The sequence below is a fragment of the Budorcas taxicolor genome, chromosome 12 (genome assembly GCF_023091745.1).
Source record: "Budorcas taxicolor isolate Tak-1 chromosome 12, Takin1.1, whole genome shotgun sequence".
NCBI classification, from domain to species: domain Eukaryota; kingdom Metazoa; phylum Chordata; class Mammalia; order Artiodactyla; family Bovidae; genus Budorcas; species Budorcas taxicolor.
This window is the reverse complement of record NC_068921.1, coordinates 25702384-25717415: the sequence shown is the minus strand read 5'-3', so window position 1 is coordinate 25717415 and position 15032 is coordinate 25702384. Positions and strand designations below refer to the sequence as shown.

The 15032-nt window shown below is 41.1% G+C and overlaps 1 protein-coding gene across 1 annotated transcript in view; it reads right to left on the bottom strand.

The window, feature by feature from the left end:
- Window positions 1-15032, bottom strand: part of DCLK1 (doublecortin like kinase 1) — a 343943-nt gene that overhangs the window by 34035 nt on the left and 294876 nt on the right. Inside the window, exons 11-12 of the mRNA XM_052650125.1 lie at window positions 14521-14667; window positions 1758-1891 (exon numbers count right to left, since the gene is read on the bottom strand). Coding sequence (XP_052506085.1) covers window positions 1758-1891; window positions 14521-14667 — 281 coding nt within the window. The remainder of the gene's footprint in view (window positions 1-1757; window positions 1892-14520; window positions 14668-15032) is intronic.

Below are 15032 nucleotides of genomic sequence, written 5' to 3'. Positions count from 1 at the left end.
AGTGAACAGTTTCAGTAACAATGCCTATTATAGTCATATCAAGTTTGTTTTTTAAATTATTTTTTATGAAGAGTATAATTGCTTTACAAAGTTGTGTTAGTTTCTGCTATACGATGAAGTGAGTTGGTTGTATGTAGGCATATATTCCCCCCTCTTGGACCTCTCTCCCACCTTGCCTCCATCCCACATCTAGGTCATCGCAGAGCAATGAGCTGAGCTCCCTTGCTAGCCAGCAGCTTCCCACTAGCTACCTGTTTTACGCATGGTAGTGTATATATTAATATGTCAATTCTAATCTCCCATTTCGTCCCACCCTTCCCTTATCCCCTGTAAGTCCATTCTGTAAGTCCATTCTCTATGTCTAGTTATATCAGATTTAAGACAGAGACAGACCCGTGAGACGATTTAGCTCCCAAATTTTAGAAATAATAATTACACATAAGACATTCTCTAATCTACAAAGCACTGGCATACATTATCTGATTTTGTTTTCCCAACAACTCTGTAACTTGTACAGGACAAGTATTACTGTCTGTTTTATAAGAAAGAAAACCTAAGTTCAGAGGTGTAAACAATTTGGCTCAAGATCACACAATTGGTGGCACAGCTGAATTCCAACCAACGTCTTCAGGATACAACCAAAATCTTCTGCCCCACACCACTCCTCCCCAGCGGCCATCAGAGCACCCGCCGGAGCATCGCCTGAGGTGGTGCCTCGGAGGAGGTCAGGCGTGGCCACAGATGTGGCTCCCAGTCAAATTTGATGAATAAGAAAGTCCTTACTACCCTGCACTGGGGATTTCTCTTCTCATCTGTTCTGTATTTCTGCCATTCCAGTCTATGCATCTATAGTACAAGTAGGAAAACTACCTCCAGCCGCCACAGGGGAAGATACTATCTAGAGTGCTAGGTGTGGGCTGGTGCCACTCGTGAGAAGAACTGGCAGGGCTGTCTCTTCTTGCTCTCCCACCCTTCCCCCCTCCTTCTGTTTAAGGACAGCGTTGAGAACCCTGCCAGTAATCCTCGGCAAGAAATGGGGCTTACCGAAAGAGCCATTTGCCCACCTAGACCTGGAGTTCAAATGCTGACTCAGCTACTGTCACGAGCTTGTATCAGTCATCAGAGACAGAGTTTTTTAATATGCAAAATGGGGATTATATCATCTACCGCAAGAGTAAGAATTAAATAAAGGAGTTTAGCACCTGGCATATGGTACTAGGTCATTAGTAAGCATTAGGCAACCCTACCATCTCCCCTGATTCTAGAGATTTTCTTTAATCTCTGTTGGCTGCACTCCCAGCGGCCCTCTGATGCCTGAGGGTGTTTGTGCCGCACAGACAGTCCATGAGCTGCTAAGTGGACCAAAGTAGGACTGGAACTGGAGGATAAGGAGAGCCTAGGAGAAGTAACCGCAGGGGCTATACTCACCCCACACAGCAATGTCTGTTTCTTTTATCTCCCAAAGCTAACTACCACTCTATGGTTCTCTGTTAAGTTGAATATTTTTTACTAAGGGGTTAATAATGGCTGTTCTACCTTTAATAAAGGCCAAAAGGAAGGCTTAAGCAAGACTGCAGTAATTGGCAACTTGATTGGGAAAACAGAAAAAATGGCTTCCACTTTTCAAGCTAAAAAAAAAAGTGAAAAGCAGATGATAGCTAGCTCTGTCTGGATGGAACACAGCACTATGTCATCTATTCTCAAAGCAGACTATGTTGCAAGCACATCACTGCAATAAACCCATGAAAAGCACGTACCCGGTCTCTGCAATGATTTCGGGAGCCACATATGTCGGGGTACCACACACGGTGTACAGGGGGCCATCTACAATGGTGGCCAGTCCAAAGTCACCCAGCTTCAGCGATTTGCTGCCATCTTGGTGTTCATACACCTAAAACAAAAATTAAAAGTGAAAATGCCTTTAAAAATAAGGACATTGTGGTGTAAATATAATATATGTTGACCTAAAACAAACAGACTGCCAGATATTTCTCTAGCAAACATGGATTTATTCAGGATCAGCAGAGGATTACAATTTGAAGTCTGTACCCACGGCAAGTTACCTCCAAGTCCCCACATGGCAAGGGAAGGAAATACATTTACAGAGAGGAACAGGAAGTGGGAGGACTATGGAAACAAACAGTCCATGGCTTTTCATTGGCTGAGTCCTTGCCAGGAAAGAAGAGGAATCTCTCTTCTTCCTGTTGGGCTCAATTATGGTCACAGGACATGAGAGCTCCCCCTTCTGGTCCACTGACTATTAATAATTGCGATTTCGGTTGACCAATTTCTTAATATTTATTTTTCATAAAATAAAAACTCAGGCAACTATGCAGGGATATACATACAAGAACATCTTTATATTACTGCAGAATTAAGAACATGGCAAACACCCAGGAAATGAAAGTTCATTAAATTATGGTATGGTCATACAATGGGAGGCTATAGACTGTTTGAATGGTGATGTGAGTTTACATTTATTGAAATGAGTTAGATTTGGGAAGTGAGGACAGACTTCTGACTGGTTGCATAAAATGTCTATTGAAGAAAAAAATATGTACTAAGAAAAATGTCTGGAAGGACACTATATTGGTGTGTCTGTCTCCGAGTAGTAAGATTATAGGAGATTTTTTTTTCTTTTGATTCTCTATATTTGATGTTTGCTGCAATTCAAATTGATTTGCAGAACACAATGAAATATAGAAATATAGATTTTGTGCTAAAAACCAAAAAATATAGATTTTGTGTTTAGTGCAAAATATTCCATTTATGAAAATAATTATGTCTTCATTTTAATGTATCAGAAGCTCTAAAGATGCAGTTCTTTAGTAAATGGAACAAAAAACTACACATCTATTAAAACACTTTATTTTCAGTGCCCCATGTTTCCAACAAGATCTATTTATATTTTTTATTAATAATTGAAAGGGGCATTAACATTTCATTTCACCTGTGGCAATTTTGAAAGATTTATCAGGTGCAGAGTCAGCATTCTGTCCAGTTTTCCTTATTAAGGCAGTAATAAGCCTTTCACCTTATTATAGTCTTTCTCTAATCTTTCACCCAACAAATCAAGAAAAGGATGCATGTGACCACAGGCAAGTATTTAACTTCTTTAATTGTAGCCCACAATCAAACAAAATGGATCTGTTCTAAACAGTATCCCAAACAACGTCTGTTATTTTAAAGATAGTATCAAAGGACATTCAGAATTTTAATTCAGAGCCCTCCACCGGAATCAATAAGATACAGAAAAGAGAGCCACAGTAAAAGGCTAGTATTCCCAGAGAAGGCAGTCGCCAGGAGATGCCTCAAGGGAACAGTGAAGTTCTCTACGTCCATCAGAATAATTCTTCCAGCCCATCAAGGCCTGCCTGTGCCCCTGTTATTGCTCTGTGATCATCCGTACTTGCTACAGTGGTATGAACCTCGCGCACAGCAAGGCACATCTCCACCCATCAGGAGCATGGCTACCGTTCACACACCGCATCTGCCCTCCTTTGGAAAAAGATTCACTTCTCATTTACTGCAGCATCAAGTGCAGATGTTTGGCCAGCTAAGCTGCAGTATCAGCAATGATCATTTGGATCTAACTGTTCTGGCAGAAAAAAAGGCAGCCAGAGCCTCCTCTCTGGAGAGGCTGTCTTTTCTGGGCAGAAAATGTTTGTTCACATTTTCTCCATACTCGGAACACCGAGTCCTCTCCCTGAGGGCTCAGCCACAATCAAGTGAGGGCTGCCCTTAGGCAGGTATCCAGAGGCTTGGGGGGGGTGCACCTGCACTTGGGCTGTTAGGGCAAGGACAGCTGTATGTCCCCCAAGGATGTGGCTTTGCCCAGTTGTCCTCTGAGATGGACACCATCGTCCCTACTTTAATGAAGCAGCCATCCAGCCCTGGTCGGCATCAGCAAGTTTGAATCATGGCCTTTGAAGTATCAGAGATGCAAAACATAATGTCCTCCCTGACTTAAACGCTCTCAGGCAAAAGAAATCCCTAAATTGTAGTCTTAGCATGTCAGCCATTCAGGTCGTCCAAATGACAAGCAAATGTTTTTCATGAAAAGAAATCTGAGCTGGAAACACCTAGTAGATCGTCTAGCTTAATTCCCAGAGAGAGCAGAATCGTTTACTTCCCTAATTCCGTTTTGTTACCAGCAATCTCTTCGAAATGCAAAATAACCTCTTGCTTTGATGTTCTGTTAGGTCCAAACATTCATGGTGCCTGTTTTGTGAGGTTGTGCAGATTTCAAATTACATAACTCCATTTACACAGAGATTTTGTGGCTTGTTTTTAAACATACTATCCATAATCACCCAACTCTATTCAAAAGTTGGACAAAGGCAGGTGTTGGCAGATGCAGTCATAAGTAACATTTTAGTTCTGAATATGACCATGTAATTTTCCTCCATGTACCCAAGGGTTTTTTTAAGCATCTACATTTTAATAGGAATTCCATCTTACATATAGCCATATGCCAATTATATTTAATATAGCTAAGCAATAAAGTTCAAAGCTTCAATAACTAAGCAAAACCACTAAAGACTTACCTAAAATAAAGAAAATGAAGATTATTTAATGATAAATATAAAAGTAAACCAGCATCGTTTAAATGAAATACATAGAATCGATCATTTTCATGTTTTCATCTCTCTTTAATCACTACTATGCCTCTCTGTCTCTCTTTTTAACTTTGAAAACCATATAGTAGAATTTTCATGAACACATAAAGAGATTAAAGTGATGTTTAGGAAAGGCAATAAGAGCTAAGAGACAAAGGCCTAATCCACGTAATTGAAAACATTTATAGACCCAAGTACATTTGAAATGCTTCAGCAAAATGTTTTTGCAGGTGAATAAATGTCCAGGCCTCTCGTTTGGAATTCTGTTTAGCTTACCATCAGGCAGGGCAGGAAACAAGGTTGCTTTGGGTTTTTCTCTGTCAACACTTGGGGAGAAGGATATAGAATATATTGTCGTGTCTCCCTTCCTCCCGTTGGAGAGCGCCTTCCCTAAGTGTTATTGGATTGGCCAAAAAAAATCGTGTTTTTCTGTAGGAACATACAGCAAACTTTTTGGCCAACCCATCCCAACGGGCGTCTCACAGCTGGGCTCCCAAGAGCTCCTGCTGCTGCCTGAGCTGGACTCTCCTCACCTCTGCCCCAGCCGTTCGGAGCAGGGCAGGAATGAGGCCATTTTAAAATGTAGTCAAAACTTCTGTTAAAAATCACTGATTGTGAAATGCATGTGTTTCAAATGTGTGTGTGTGTGAGCACACACACACAATCTTCACAAAACCATCTCCAGAAAGTATTTCACCAAATGGCAGCTATAAATTCACTTTGAACTAAGTTTTTAATTAAACGTTAGGAGTTGGAAAAGCTTCTAACATGTTCACGTCAAAAACATGGTGTCCATGGCGTCTCCCACTCCCGGAATCGAGTTCCTTAGCTTGTCTCCTCATCCTGACCTTCTTTCAGAAAGACCCTTAACAGCCTGCAAGTATAAGTTTGGGCAGCCTGACCCAGCAAGTGGGGTTCTGGTTGAAGAACTTTTTGCTGTAACTGTATTTTAAAGTCTCCATAAAACATGCCCCACACATGAGGTGGGGGTGCATTAATTGTCAATCAAAGAGTATTCACAACATGAGATATAATTTAATGTTCATCCAGGCCCTTTAAATACTATAGATGTTCCTCCACATTTTAAACACCGAGGGGCTATTAAAGAGATGGGGATTAGTGCAAATTACCCAGTATGTAGTGCTTTCACTGTTTTAACTAAGCAATAAAACTGTGTAATTGCACAACACTAATTGAATGCAGCCACACATAATTGTGGGTTGCCATATGTATCCTATTACCATAAAGACTGTCAGTATTTTGTAAGCTACTCTTGTGATCATTGCAGATGGCTACAGTCAGAAAAGTTGTTCTCTAGGGTTTATTATATGGCTATAAAGACATCCCATGATTTGACAGACTAAATGTGTTAAATGGCAACAATTATGAAAAAGGTTCCAATTAAAAGCTGAAGGCATGTCCTACCAAGAATAGACCTAGTGAAAGGTCAGGTACCTAGGTTTTTGGTATTCTGCTATTTTACACAGGATTTTCTTTTTTTAAAGGAGAGGTTTTTGTTTCTTTTTCATTTATTTGGGGTTTTGCAGTAGTTGTAACTTGCTGAACAGTAGATTTGGGACATATGTCTGATCTCGCTTGGATGAGAAACTAAGACCATTTGAAAAAGTTATTTGAAAAAGTAAAAGGTTTGATACAGAGTCATAAAATGCAGCCGGTGGCCATAAAATAATATGAAAATTCACAGATAACCTGAACCCAGTCAAATGGTTTCTGAGATTCCCATAATAGAGAACTAAAAGCTGACTAATATAACAGATGTGTTGGAACAAACATAATTTTCAATAATAATATGAATTCAAGGATAACCCTGTTGAAATATTGGCTAATGAACTGTCAGGAACCACTGAGATTTCTTCACAGAGGAGATCAATAGGTACTAAAAATTACTTCACCAGATAGAATTTAACAAAACTGGCATGAAATTGACAAAGGCATGACAAAAAAGTGAATTTACTTTTTTAATAAATATGGTATCCTTTAAAAAAGACATTGATTTTTCTTCTAGCCACAGAATATGGCCTTTAAGACACTTTCTAAAAGCAGTGGATTAAATTTAAACCTTTAAGAAGTGAAGTATAACAACATTTATGCAGGGAATTACTTAGCAAAATGTATTTTATGCTCCACATACTTTAGAATTAAGCCTGCTAAAAAAACTTAATTCTTAAAAAAACAAATTCACTTTATACCAATGTAAAATCTTTATGAAACAAAAATTATGTGAAATAATAAAAATAACAAAATGTGTATAGAAGTCAGAAGAGGCGTGGCAACATAAGAAGAAAAAATAAAATAGCTTTTCAAAGTGTTACCCTAGAGATGTCCATGAAGATGGAGAAGTGAATGGAAATTCCAGGAAACCTGACTCTCATCCGTTCTTTAAAACAGTTATGAAACTATCTAGAAAGGAGTTTTATGCAGCTGCAGTGAGATACAGCAAACATGCGCATCCCTGACTCTGCAGTGACTGTACATCCCAGAACCCTGTTATAACTGGGAATTCAGTGTCACTGCAGTTTTTAAAAACTTACATTTTTGTCACACAAGTACTCACACAAGTACTATCCAATATGTCATTGTAGGAAAACTGGAAAAGACAGATAACATTACAGAGAGAAAAGAATTAAACTCACTCGCAATCTTGACACCTAGAAATAACCATCGTTAAACATTTGGGCGTATGAACTTCCAGAGCTTTCTTTCTCTCTCTCTCTTTTTCTCACTGGACAGCATACCCTGAATGCGTGCCCCCGTGAATAAGCATACATGTGTATCACGATTTTCAGTGCCTGCTGGATAGTCCATTGTATGGGTGCACCAAAGTAATAACCCGCCAGACTACCGCCCACTGCCATTTACCGAGCCCCTTCCAGGCCTCATGTCGAGGACTTCATGCTTAACATCCCACTTAACGTTCACAACAACTCTGTTAAGTACTATCACTGATATTTTTGCAGATGAAAAATATTGAGGCTCAGAGATGTTAAGTGACTTGCCGAATGTTATACAACTAATAAATGGTAGAGCCAGAACTTAAGCTCGGGCGTGTTCAAGTCCATGATTCTAACCAGTGTGTCCTCCTGCCGCCCCATTATGCCAATATTTTAAAAAATCAGTGCCCTGACCCAAGTTATTTCTATATATACATTTTTCCTTTCCATGCTAAAAAACACTGAGATGACCATCCCTTTGTATGTATACATATCTGATATTTTTTTCTCTTTAGGTCACATTTCTAAAAGTAGAATTACTTGACCACAGAGTTCATATTATTTAAGGCTGTAGTTACGTATTACCAAACTACTTTCCAGAAGAGTTCCATCAAGTTAATCTTGTACCGAGTCATATGAGATGACTGGTATCTTCCTAAGTCTGCCAACCCTGCATATTATTTATTATTAATCTTTGCTAGTCCAATAAGACCGTGTCATGTAAACAGTCATTTTATTTACTCATAGCTGGGCTGGGTCTTGGCTGCTGCGGGGACTTTTCCCCAGCTGCGGCGAGCAGGGGCTTGCTCTCGACTTGCGGGGTGTGGGCGTCTCATCACAGTGGCTTCTCCTTTGCGGAGCACAGGCTCTAGGGCACACGGGCTTCAGTGGCTGTGGCACGAGGGTTTAGAAATTGAGGCTCCCAGGGTCTAGAGCGCAGGCCCAACAGCTGTGGTGCACGGGCTTAGCTACTCTGCAGCATGCGGGAGCTTCCTGGGTCAGGGATCGAACCTGCGTCTCCTGCATTGGCAGGCGGTTTCTTTACCACTGAGCCACCAGCGAAGCCCGTTAAAATGAAGCGAACGATGTTATTCTACACCACAGTGACAGAGGAATGGGCGGAGGAGCAGACAGATGCTGACCCGCCCCGAGACACTGTACTTTTACTTCCTGTCTTCTTTCCCCTGGCGGAATCACAGGACTTCCCTGGTGGCTCAGAGGGTAAAGTGTCTGCCTGCAATGCAGGAGACCTGGGTTCGATCCCTGGGTCAGGAAGATCCCCTGGAGAAGGAAATGGCAACCCACTCTAGCACTTTTGCCTGGAAAATCCCATAGACAGAGAAGCCTGGTAGACTACAGTGCATGGGATCCCAAAGAGTCAGACACGACTGAGTGACTTCACTTTTCTTTTGCAGAAGTGAATGAAAGTCACTCACTCAGTAGTGTCCGACTCTTTGGGACCCCATGGACTATACAGTTCCTGGAATTCTCTAGGCCAGAATATTGGACTGGGTAGCTTTTCCCTTGGAGAAGGGCCCTCAGTGAATGCTTAGTACAATAACTGGCATATTACTGTAGTAAATCATGTTTGGAGAAAATGTTCTTTTTCTTCTGTTTTCCTTCAACTTTTATCCAAATGCAGATAGAAGGACTTTTTTTCTTTCCTAACGTTTTCAGTCACTCAGTCGTGTCCGACTCTTTGCGGCCCTATGGACTGTAGCCTGCCAGGCCTCTCTGTCCATTGGATGTTCCAGGCAAGAATCCTGGAGTAGGTTGCCATTTCCTGTTCCAGGGAGCAAACTCACATCTCTGGCATCTCCTGCACATTTTTTTTTTTTTTTTTTTTTTACCACTAGTGCCACCTGGAAAAACAAGCATTCCATTTCTTCTGGGGGATTTCAGTGATTAAAAGCTACTGACTTTTCAAACAGGTGTAATTGTTAGAAAGATTTTCCTTACGTCAATCTCATATCTGTCATTAACGTCTTCTTAGTTTGAGTTCAGTGTCTCATATGCAGCACAGAAAAGGTTTCCCATCTTCCGTCCGGCAGCCTCTGCTGGGCCACTCTGCTGCGCTCTCTCCACGTGTCTCGGTCCCTCCCCACTGAGCTCACCAGCAGCACAGAGGACTCTCTTGAGAGTGACGCTCCTTCAGGGAAAGCGTCTAAGGGCACGTTGGTATTTTTAGCAGTCATGTGCTCTCGTAACGAACTTGTTATGGTCAGCGAACAGGCTTTAAACTAGCCCACATTTTCCCATTACTGTTTTTCCACAATGGTCATTAAAACAACCACGCCAAAACAGACCTAGTCCTTAGGGACTTGTGTTTTTAACTCTCATTAAATTCCATCTTACTGGTCTGGGACCTTTATGGAGCCAAAGATAGTTGCAGATCTCAGTTCTGTTATTTACTATATAGACTACATCTTCAAGTCAACTCAGTGGTAATGGTGATAAGGGTGGGGCCAGTGACAGACTCCTGTGAGAGCCGTGGCTCCCTTCCGTAGGGTGATCCCCAGTCTGTTCATCCACGTTCTGGTGGCTCAAGTCCATCTTGCAGGTCTATTTAACTGTCTTTGTTTATGACCTCTGCTGTCCATCTGCGGCACTGGCTTTATCCACCAGTGGAGTGAGCTATCTGACCACAAAATGAGTTTACTTGAGGATTAAGACAGAAGAAAATCCATTATTTGGTAAACTCAGTGTTGACCTGAATTGGAAACTAAGAAGAGCAGGAACACAACCTCTGGTTATCACTAGGGGAAAACAAGATAATCTATTCCTAGATTCAACCCATTTTGTGAAAATGCAGGTCATTTAGCTGTACATGCCACTTTGATGGGCAGCAAGGAACAGGCACAAACACCTTGACAAAGTTTCTAAAAGGGATTTTCTGACCTAGAGAAGCAGTTTCCCTGAGAAACTGCTTTTTCCCAAACAGTATTTAGGAGTTTGGAAGCAAAAAGACTTTTGAACAGAAATTTTTTTTTTTATATTTCAAGAAAATTACTTTGTTTATTTCTGGAATCTAATAAAAAACCAGTGATGTCAGTTATATTTTTGCCAGTAGGACTGTAATTTTCCTAAGGAGAAGGCATCTGTGTATACATTTAAAAAAGACGGTCCCAGCCTCACTACAAGAAACAGGCTTACTGATGCTTTTTGCTGCCAAGGGTACAAGCTTGCCATCTAGCGGTGGCTCGTGTAAATGGAAAGCGGTCGATCTTAGGCCGTTTCTGTTTTGTTTTAAAGCAAAAAGTTCACGTCACATGCGATACATATAATGGTTTATGCATAAACGCAGCTAGGGAAGCTCTGTACTTACTCCCCTCCCTTCAGAAAGGTCTAGTCTGCAGCCAGAGTGCATCCTTAATGTAACTGATGAATTGAGAAATGACTAAGGCTTGCCATATTTGTTTGGCTGCATCGTGCCTTAGTTGTGTTATGTGGGATCTTTAGTTGTGGCAAGTGGGATTTAGTTCCCTGACCAGGGATAGAACCCCGGGCCCCTGCATTGGGAGTGTGGAGTCGCCATTCACTCACCCTCTCATCTAATCCACCCTCTCATCCACCTGTCACTCATCCACAGCATCTAAGGACCAGGCCTGATAAAGCAAAAGAATCACATAAAATCACTGACACAATATACTAATTAATAAAACAAGGCCTTAGTAACAATGTGATAATAAAATTATAAGACCTATTTCTATTAGGTCAGCTTCCAGTTTTTACCTAAAATATGACTGGAAACATGACTGTACACATGTTTGTTTTTTTTTCATTAAAATGCCTTGATCTTTAAGTACTCAGACTTGAATAAATAATTCATAGGATCAATACAGATCTGAAGGCCAAACTACAATATTTTTATATTGCTCTTTAAGAATTAAAAATAAAAGAGTTCTCAAAGTTTTTGCTTATACGATATTATATAAAATGAAATCTATAGCTGAAATGCCTACAAATGTAATACATAATTCTTTGCTACTTATTATAAACACTAAACACTTATGAAGCAAAAGTTTATCAGCAGTCTAACAATTTAGGGTTGGTTTTTGTTTTGTTTTTGTTTTTTTTTTTGTGCTCTCTTCATAAAATAGTAATGCAAAGTGTGCAGCGGGGCCTTTTTTTTTAAGTTTCCGGTAGTTAGACATGGATTGAAACTCTCTGAATTAAATTTATTATAGCATTTTTCCAAAGATAGTCTCTGGCTCCACATTTTTCCATTAGATGGTAAATCCATGCCTGGGTAAACAGTGACACTTTAAAAGCAATGTCAAAAATGATGAAAGGTGATTGTTACAACTTACAGTTTTAAACAGTTTCATTTTTAGGGATAATTTAATTTTTATTACAAATAAAAGGGGAATAAAAAAGGAAGGGAATAGTCGCATGGTATCTCTTTATCTTCATACAGTCCCCTTAAAGGAGACCCAAAGGAGTTAAGTATCTTGTTCAAGGTCAAAGGATCAGCCAGTGTAAGAGTAAAGCCCTTGGTTTTGAACTTTTGTCCATCTGACTATAAATCCTGAGTATGTGATTTTGTGTCTCCCATGATGATTCTTCTTATTTCTACAGAAAGGTCAACAGAATGTGAAATTAATAGAAGTCTCAAGGGCAATTAGTAATGTCATCCTAATTTGTTAAAATTATTCTATTCTTCTACCTAGTTTATGCCATAATAGCTTTATCCCTGCAAAGCTCACCAATCCTTACTACTTTCCTATAGAAAGAAATGACTATACTGGAGAAGCAGAATTACTTTAGTTTTTCATATATATATATAGATTTTAAACCTGAATTATGAATGACTGCAATTGTGTGTTTATATATACACATATTTTTCTCATTTCATACATATTTTTCTCATTCTTAAATTAGAAAGGAAAAAGGGAGAGAATTTTTTTTTCTTTTTTTGGGTAATTTAAAGTAAAATATGTTCAAACAAGCACAGTACTTTCAAAGTATCCTGCAAACTGTCATTTGTAAAAGCACACTGCTCTGTAACCATTTATGTCATTTATAGAAACAGTGCTCTGGTGAGAAGCAGGTGAACAATGGGTACACAAAACCGAACTGCAAAAGTGGAAAGGAAAATGAGACTTTAACTTTCCATCACTGAATTTTCGGAGCTTAGAGAAATTTTTAAACAAAGGCTCAGTTGTAAGTCCGCTCCCGTGAGACAATCCTACATAAGTCAGGACACAGGAAGAATGAGTGCAGACGAGGGGAAATTGCTGCCGTTTATGGAGGCAGCTATGCAGAAGAGAATGTTTAGGCTACTGTGGAGATGTGGAATTTGAGGGCCAATTAAGTCAGAAGTCCATCATCTGACCTCTGCCACCTTCATTAGCCAGCAGCTCCAAGATCACTAACCTAATTGCAATTAACTGCTTGTATATGTATTTCTTTCTTTTCTTTCTAATGCTTATTTTTATTTGGCTATGCCGGGTCTTAGTTACAGCATGTGGGATCTAGTTCCTTGACCAAGGATTGAATCTAGGCCACCTGCACTGGGAGCTCAGAGTCTTAGCCACTGGACCACAAGGAAGTCCCTGTGTACATATTTTTTAAATGCCTATTTTTCCTACTTGAATGTCCCTCCACGGAGGCATGCGTCTTCCTGTTCCCTGGCACAGTCCCTGGCATAGGGCAAACAAGCAGTAAACCTCTCTCCCCAGTTCACATTTTACATAGTCTAGTGGTCAAAAGTCTGAGGTGTGGAGTGGAGCAGAGCGAGGATGTGACCTTGATTCCTCCACTTAAGAGTGATGATGGCCTTGAGTGGGTCTTTCAACTTCTAGGCACCCAGTTTGCTCCCCTGTGAAATGGGACAGTAACTGACTTTACCCCACATGGCTGTTGTGAAGATGAAATGAGATACTGAGTGTAAAGTCTTAGCATGGGGTGAGCACAGAGGTGATTCTCCATAGCAGCAGATCTTAGCAGTCGTTACTGGGATTGGGAGTTGGGTTGTTCCTCTGCTTTTATTGTATTTTTAAAAAATATTTATTTATCTGGCTGCGCTGGGTCTTTGTGGCATGCGGGATCCAGTTCCCTGACCAGGGGTTGAACCTGGGCCCCTTGCATCGGGAGCTTGGAGTCTTAGCCACTGGACTGCCAGGGAAGTTCCTGTTCATCTGCTTTTAAACTTGAAAGTTCACTGAGATCACGTGGGGGAGCTGGTGGCAATGCAGACCTGCACCCTGTCACCAGTCACCAGATTTTGATTTGGTGGGGCTGCAGGGAAGCTCAGAAATTTACATTTTCAACCAGCATCTGGGAGTAATTCTGATCCAGGGCGTCTCTGGACCACCCTTGGAGAAACACTGCTTTAAAAAGGGAATCCTCATTTCCCAGATTTCCGAAGAGATGGACAAACTAATAGTCAAGTAATACATGACTATTTGGGTCGGATAATGAAAGTAAAAGAACAATTAGCATCTGGAGACGGGGAGAAATTCAATATATTTCATTAAAATTCCACCCTGAATAGCCAACAAAATTTATATTACTCCCATATTCACTAGTGACAGCTCCCTGATGCCCAGTCTCTGTCCCCTTAATTCTTTCAATACCGTCCCCTTAACAATGGGATCAAGAGAGCACGGGGGTGGTGGTAAGAATGTCTCTGATCTGTAAAATCAGTCTTCTTCGTCATGATCATTTTTATGCTGAGGGGCTGGTGTCTTGAAAACTCACAATGAAATTTATCCTTTTAGCTTTTAGATCAGATTATTGGGATGTAAATTGGGAGACTAAGTCTAAAAGGCCTTCCATTTTCTTCTTTTTTTTTTTCTCCAAGTAAAAGCTTTCTAACACCAAAGTGCTATCGATAAGTCATGCAAGCGTAAATGCTCCTTGTGACTGTGTTGGCCTGGTCCATGGTCTTAACCACAGCCCTAGATTTCCTGAGTTCTTTTCCTGTCCCCCTGCCTCGGGTTTTTATTTGCTAATAAGTTAAGTGCTCCTAATGGTACATTAACCCTGACAGATCAACTTAAAAGACCAGTTTCCAGCTAGTTACTGAAGGCCAGCTGGAAACTAGCCTTTAAGGGTTTTTTGTTTTGTTCTTTAAGAAAACGAAAAAGAAGGAAAAGAAGTGTTCATATTCACTCATGCATGAGTGCTTGGAGCTCAGGACACCCTGAAGTCTGAACCCTTCTTACCAGCAGATTCTCTGGTTTGATGTCACGGTGGACAATGTTGAGGCTGTGCAGGTATTTGATGGCGCTGGCCAGGTTGTACAGCATCCCACTGGCATCTCGCTCAGTGTATTTGTTAGTGGAGGTGATGGCATCGAAGAGGTCTCCTCCCTGAGAGAGCACAGCAGGAGGAAAAGTGGATTAACAGATGGTCCGGTGGGGCCCGGCCTGGAGAGGCACCCGACACGCTATGCGCGCCGGGTTTCTGGGTTCCAAGAGCTTTCCCTGTCACCGCCCTCTCAAAGGCCCAGGAACCCTATGGTGGTTTCTGCCCCCACTGCAAGAGCCAGTGACATTTCCTCCAGAGCTCAAAGAAAGGAGGAGAGGACTCTGCCATTAAACTCCCAGCTGGGGGTGGGGAAGCGGAGCTGGGTCTCCAGGGCAGAGACCTTGGGGCACTGGCTATCCTGCTGGCATGTGCTACACCAACTGCCAGCAGAAGCTCAGACTCATAATCCCAAGTCTCCTGGAACGAG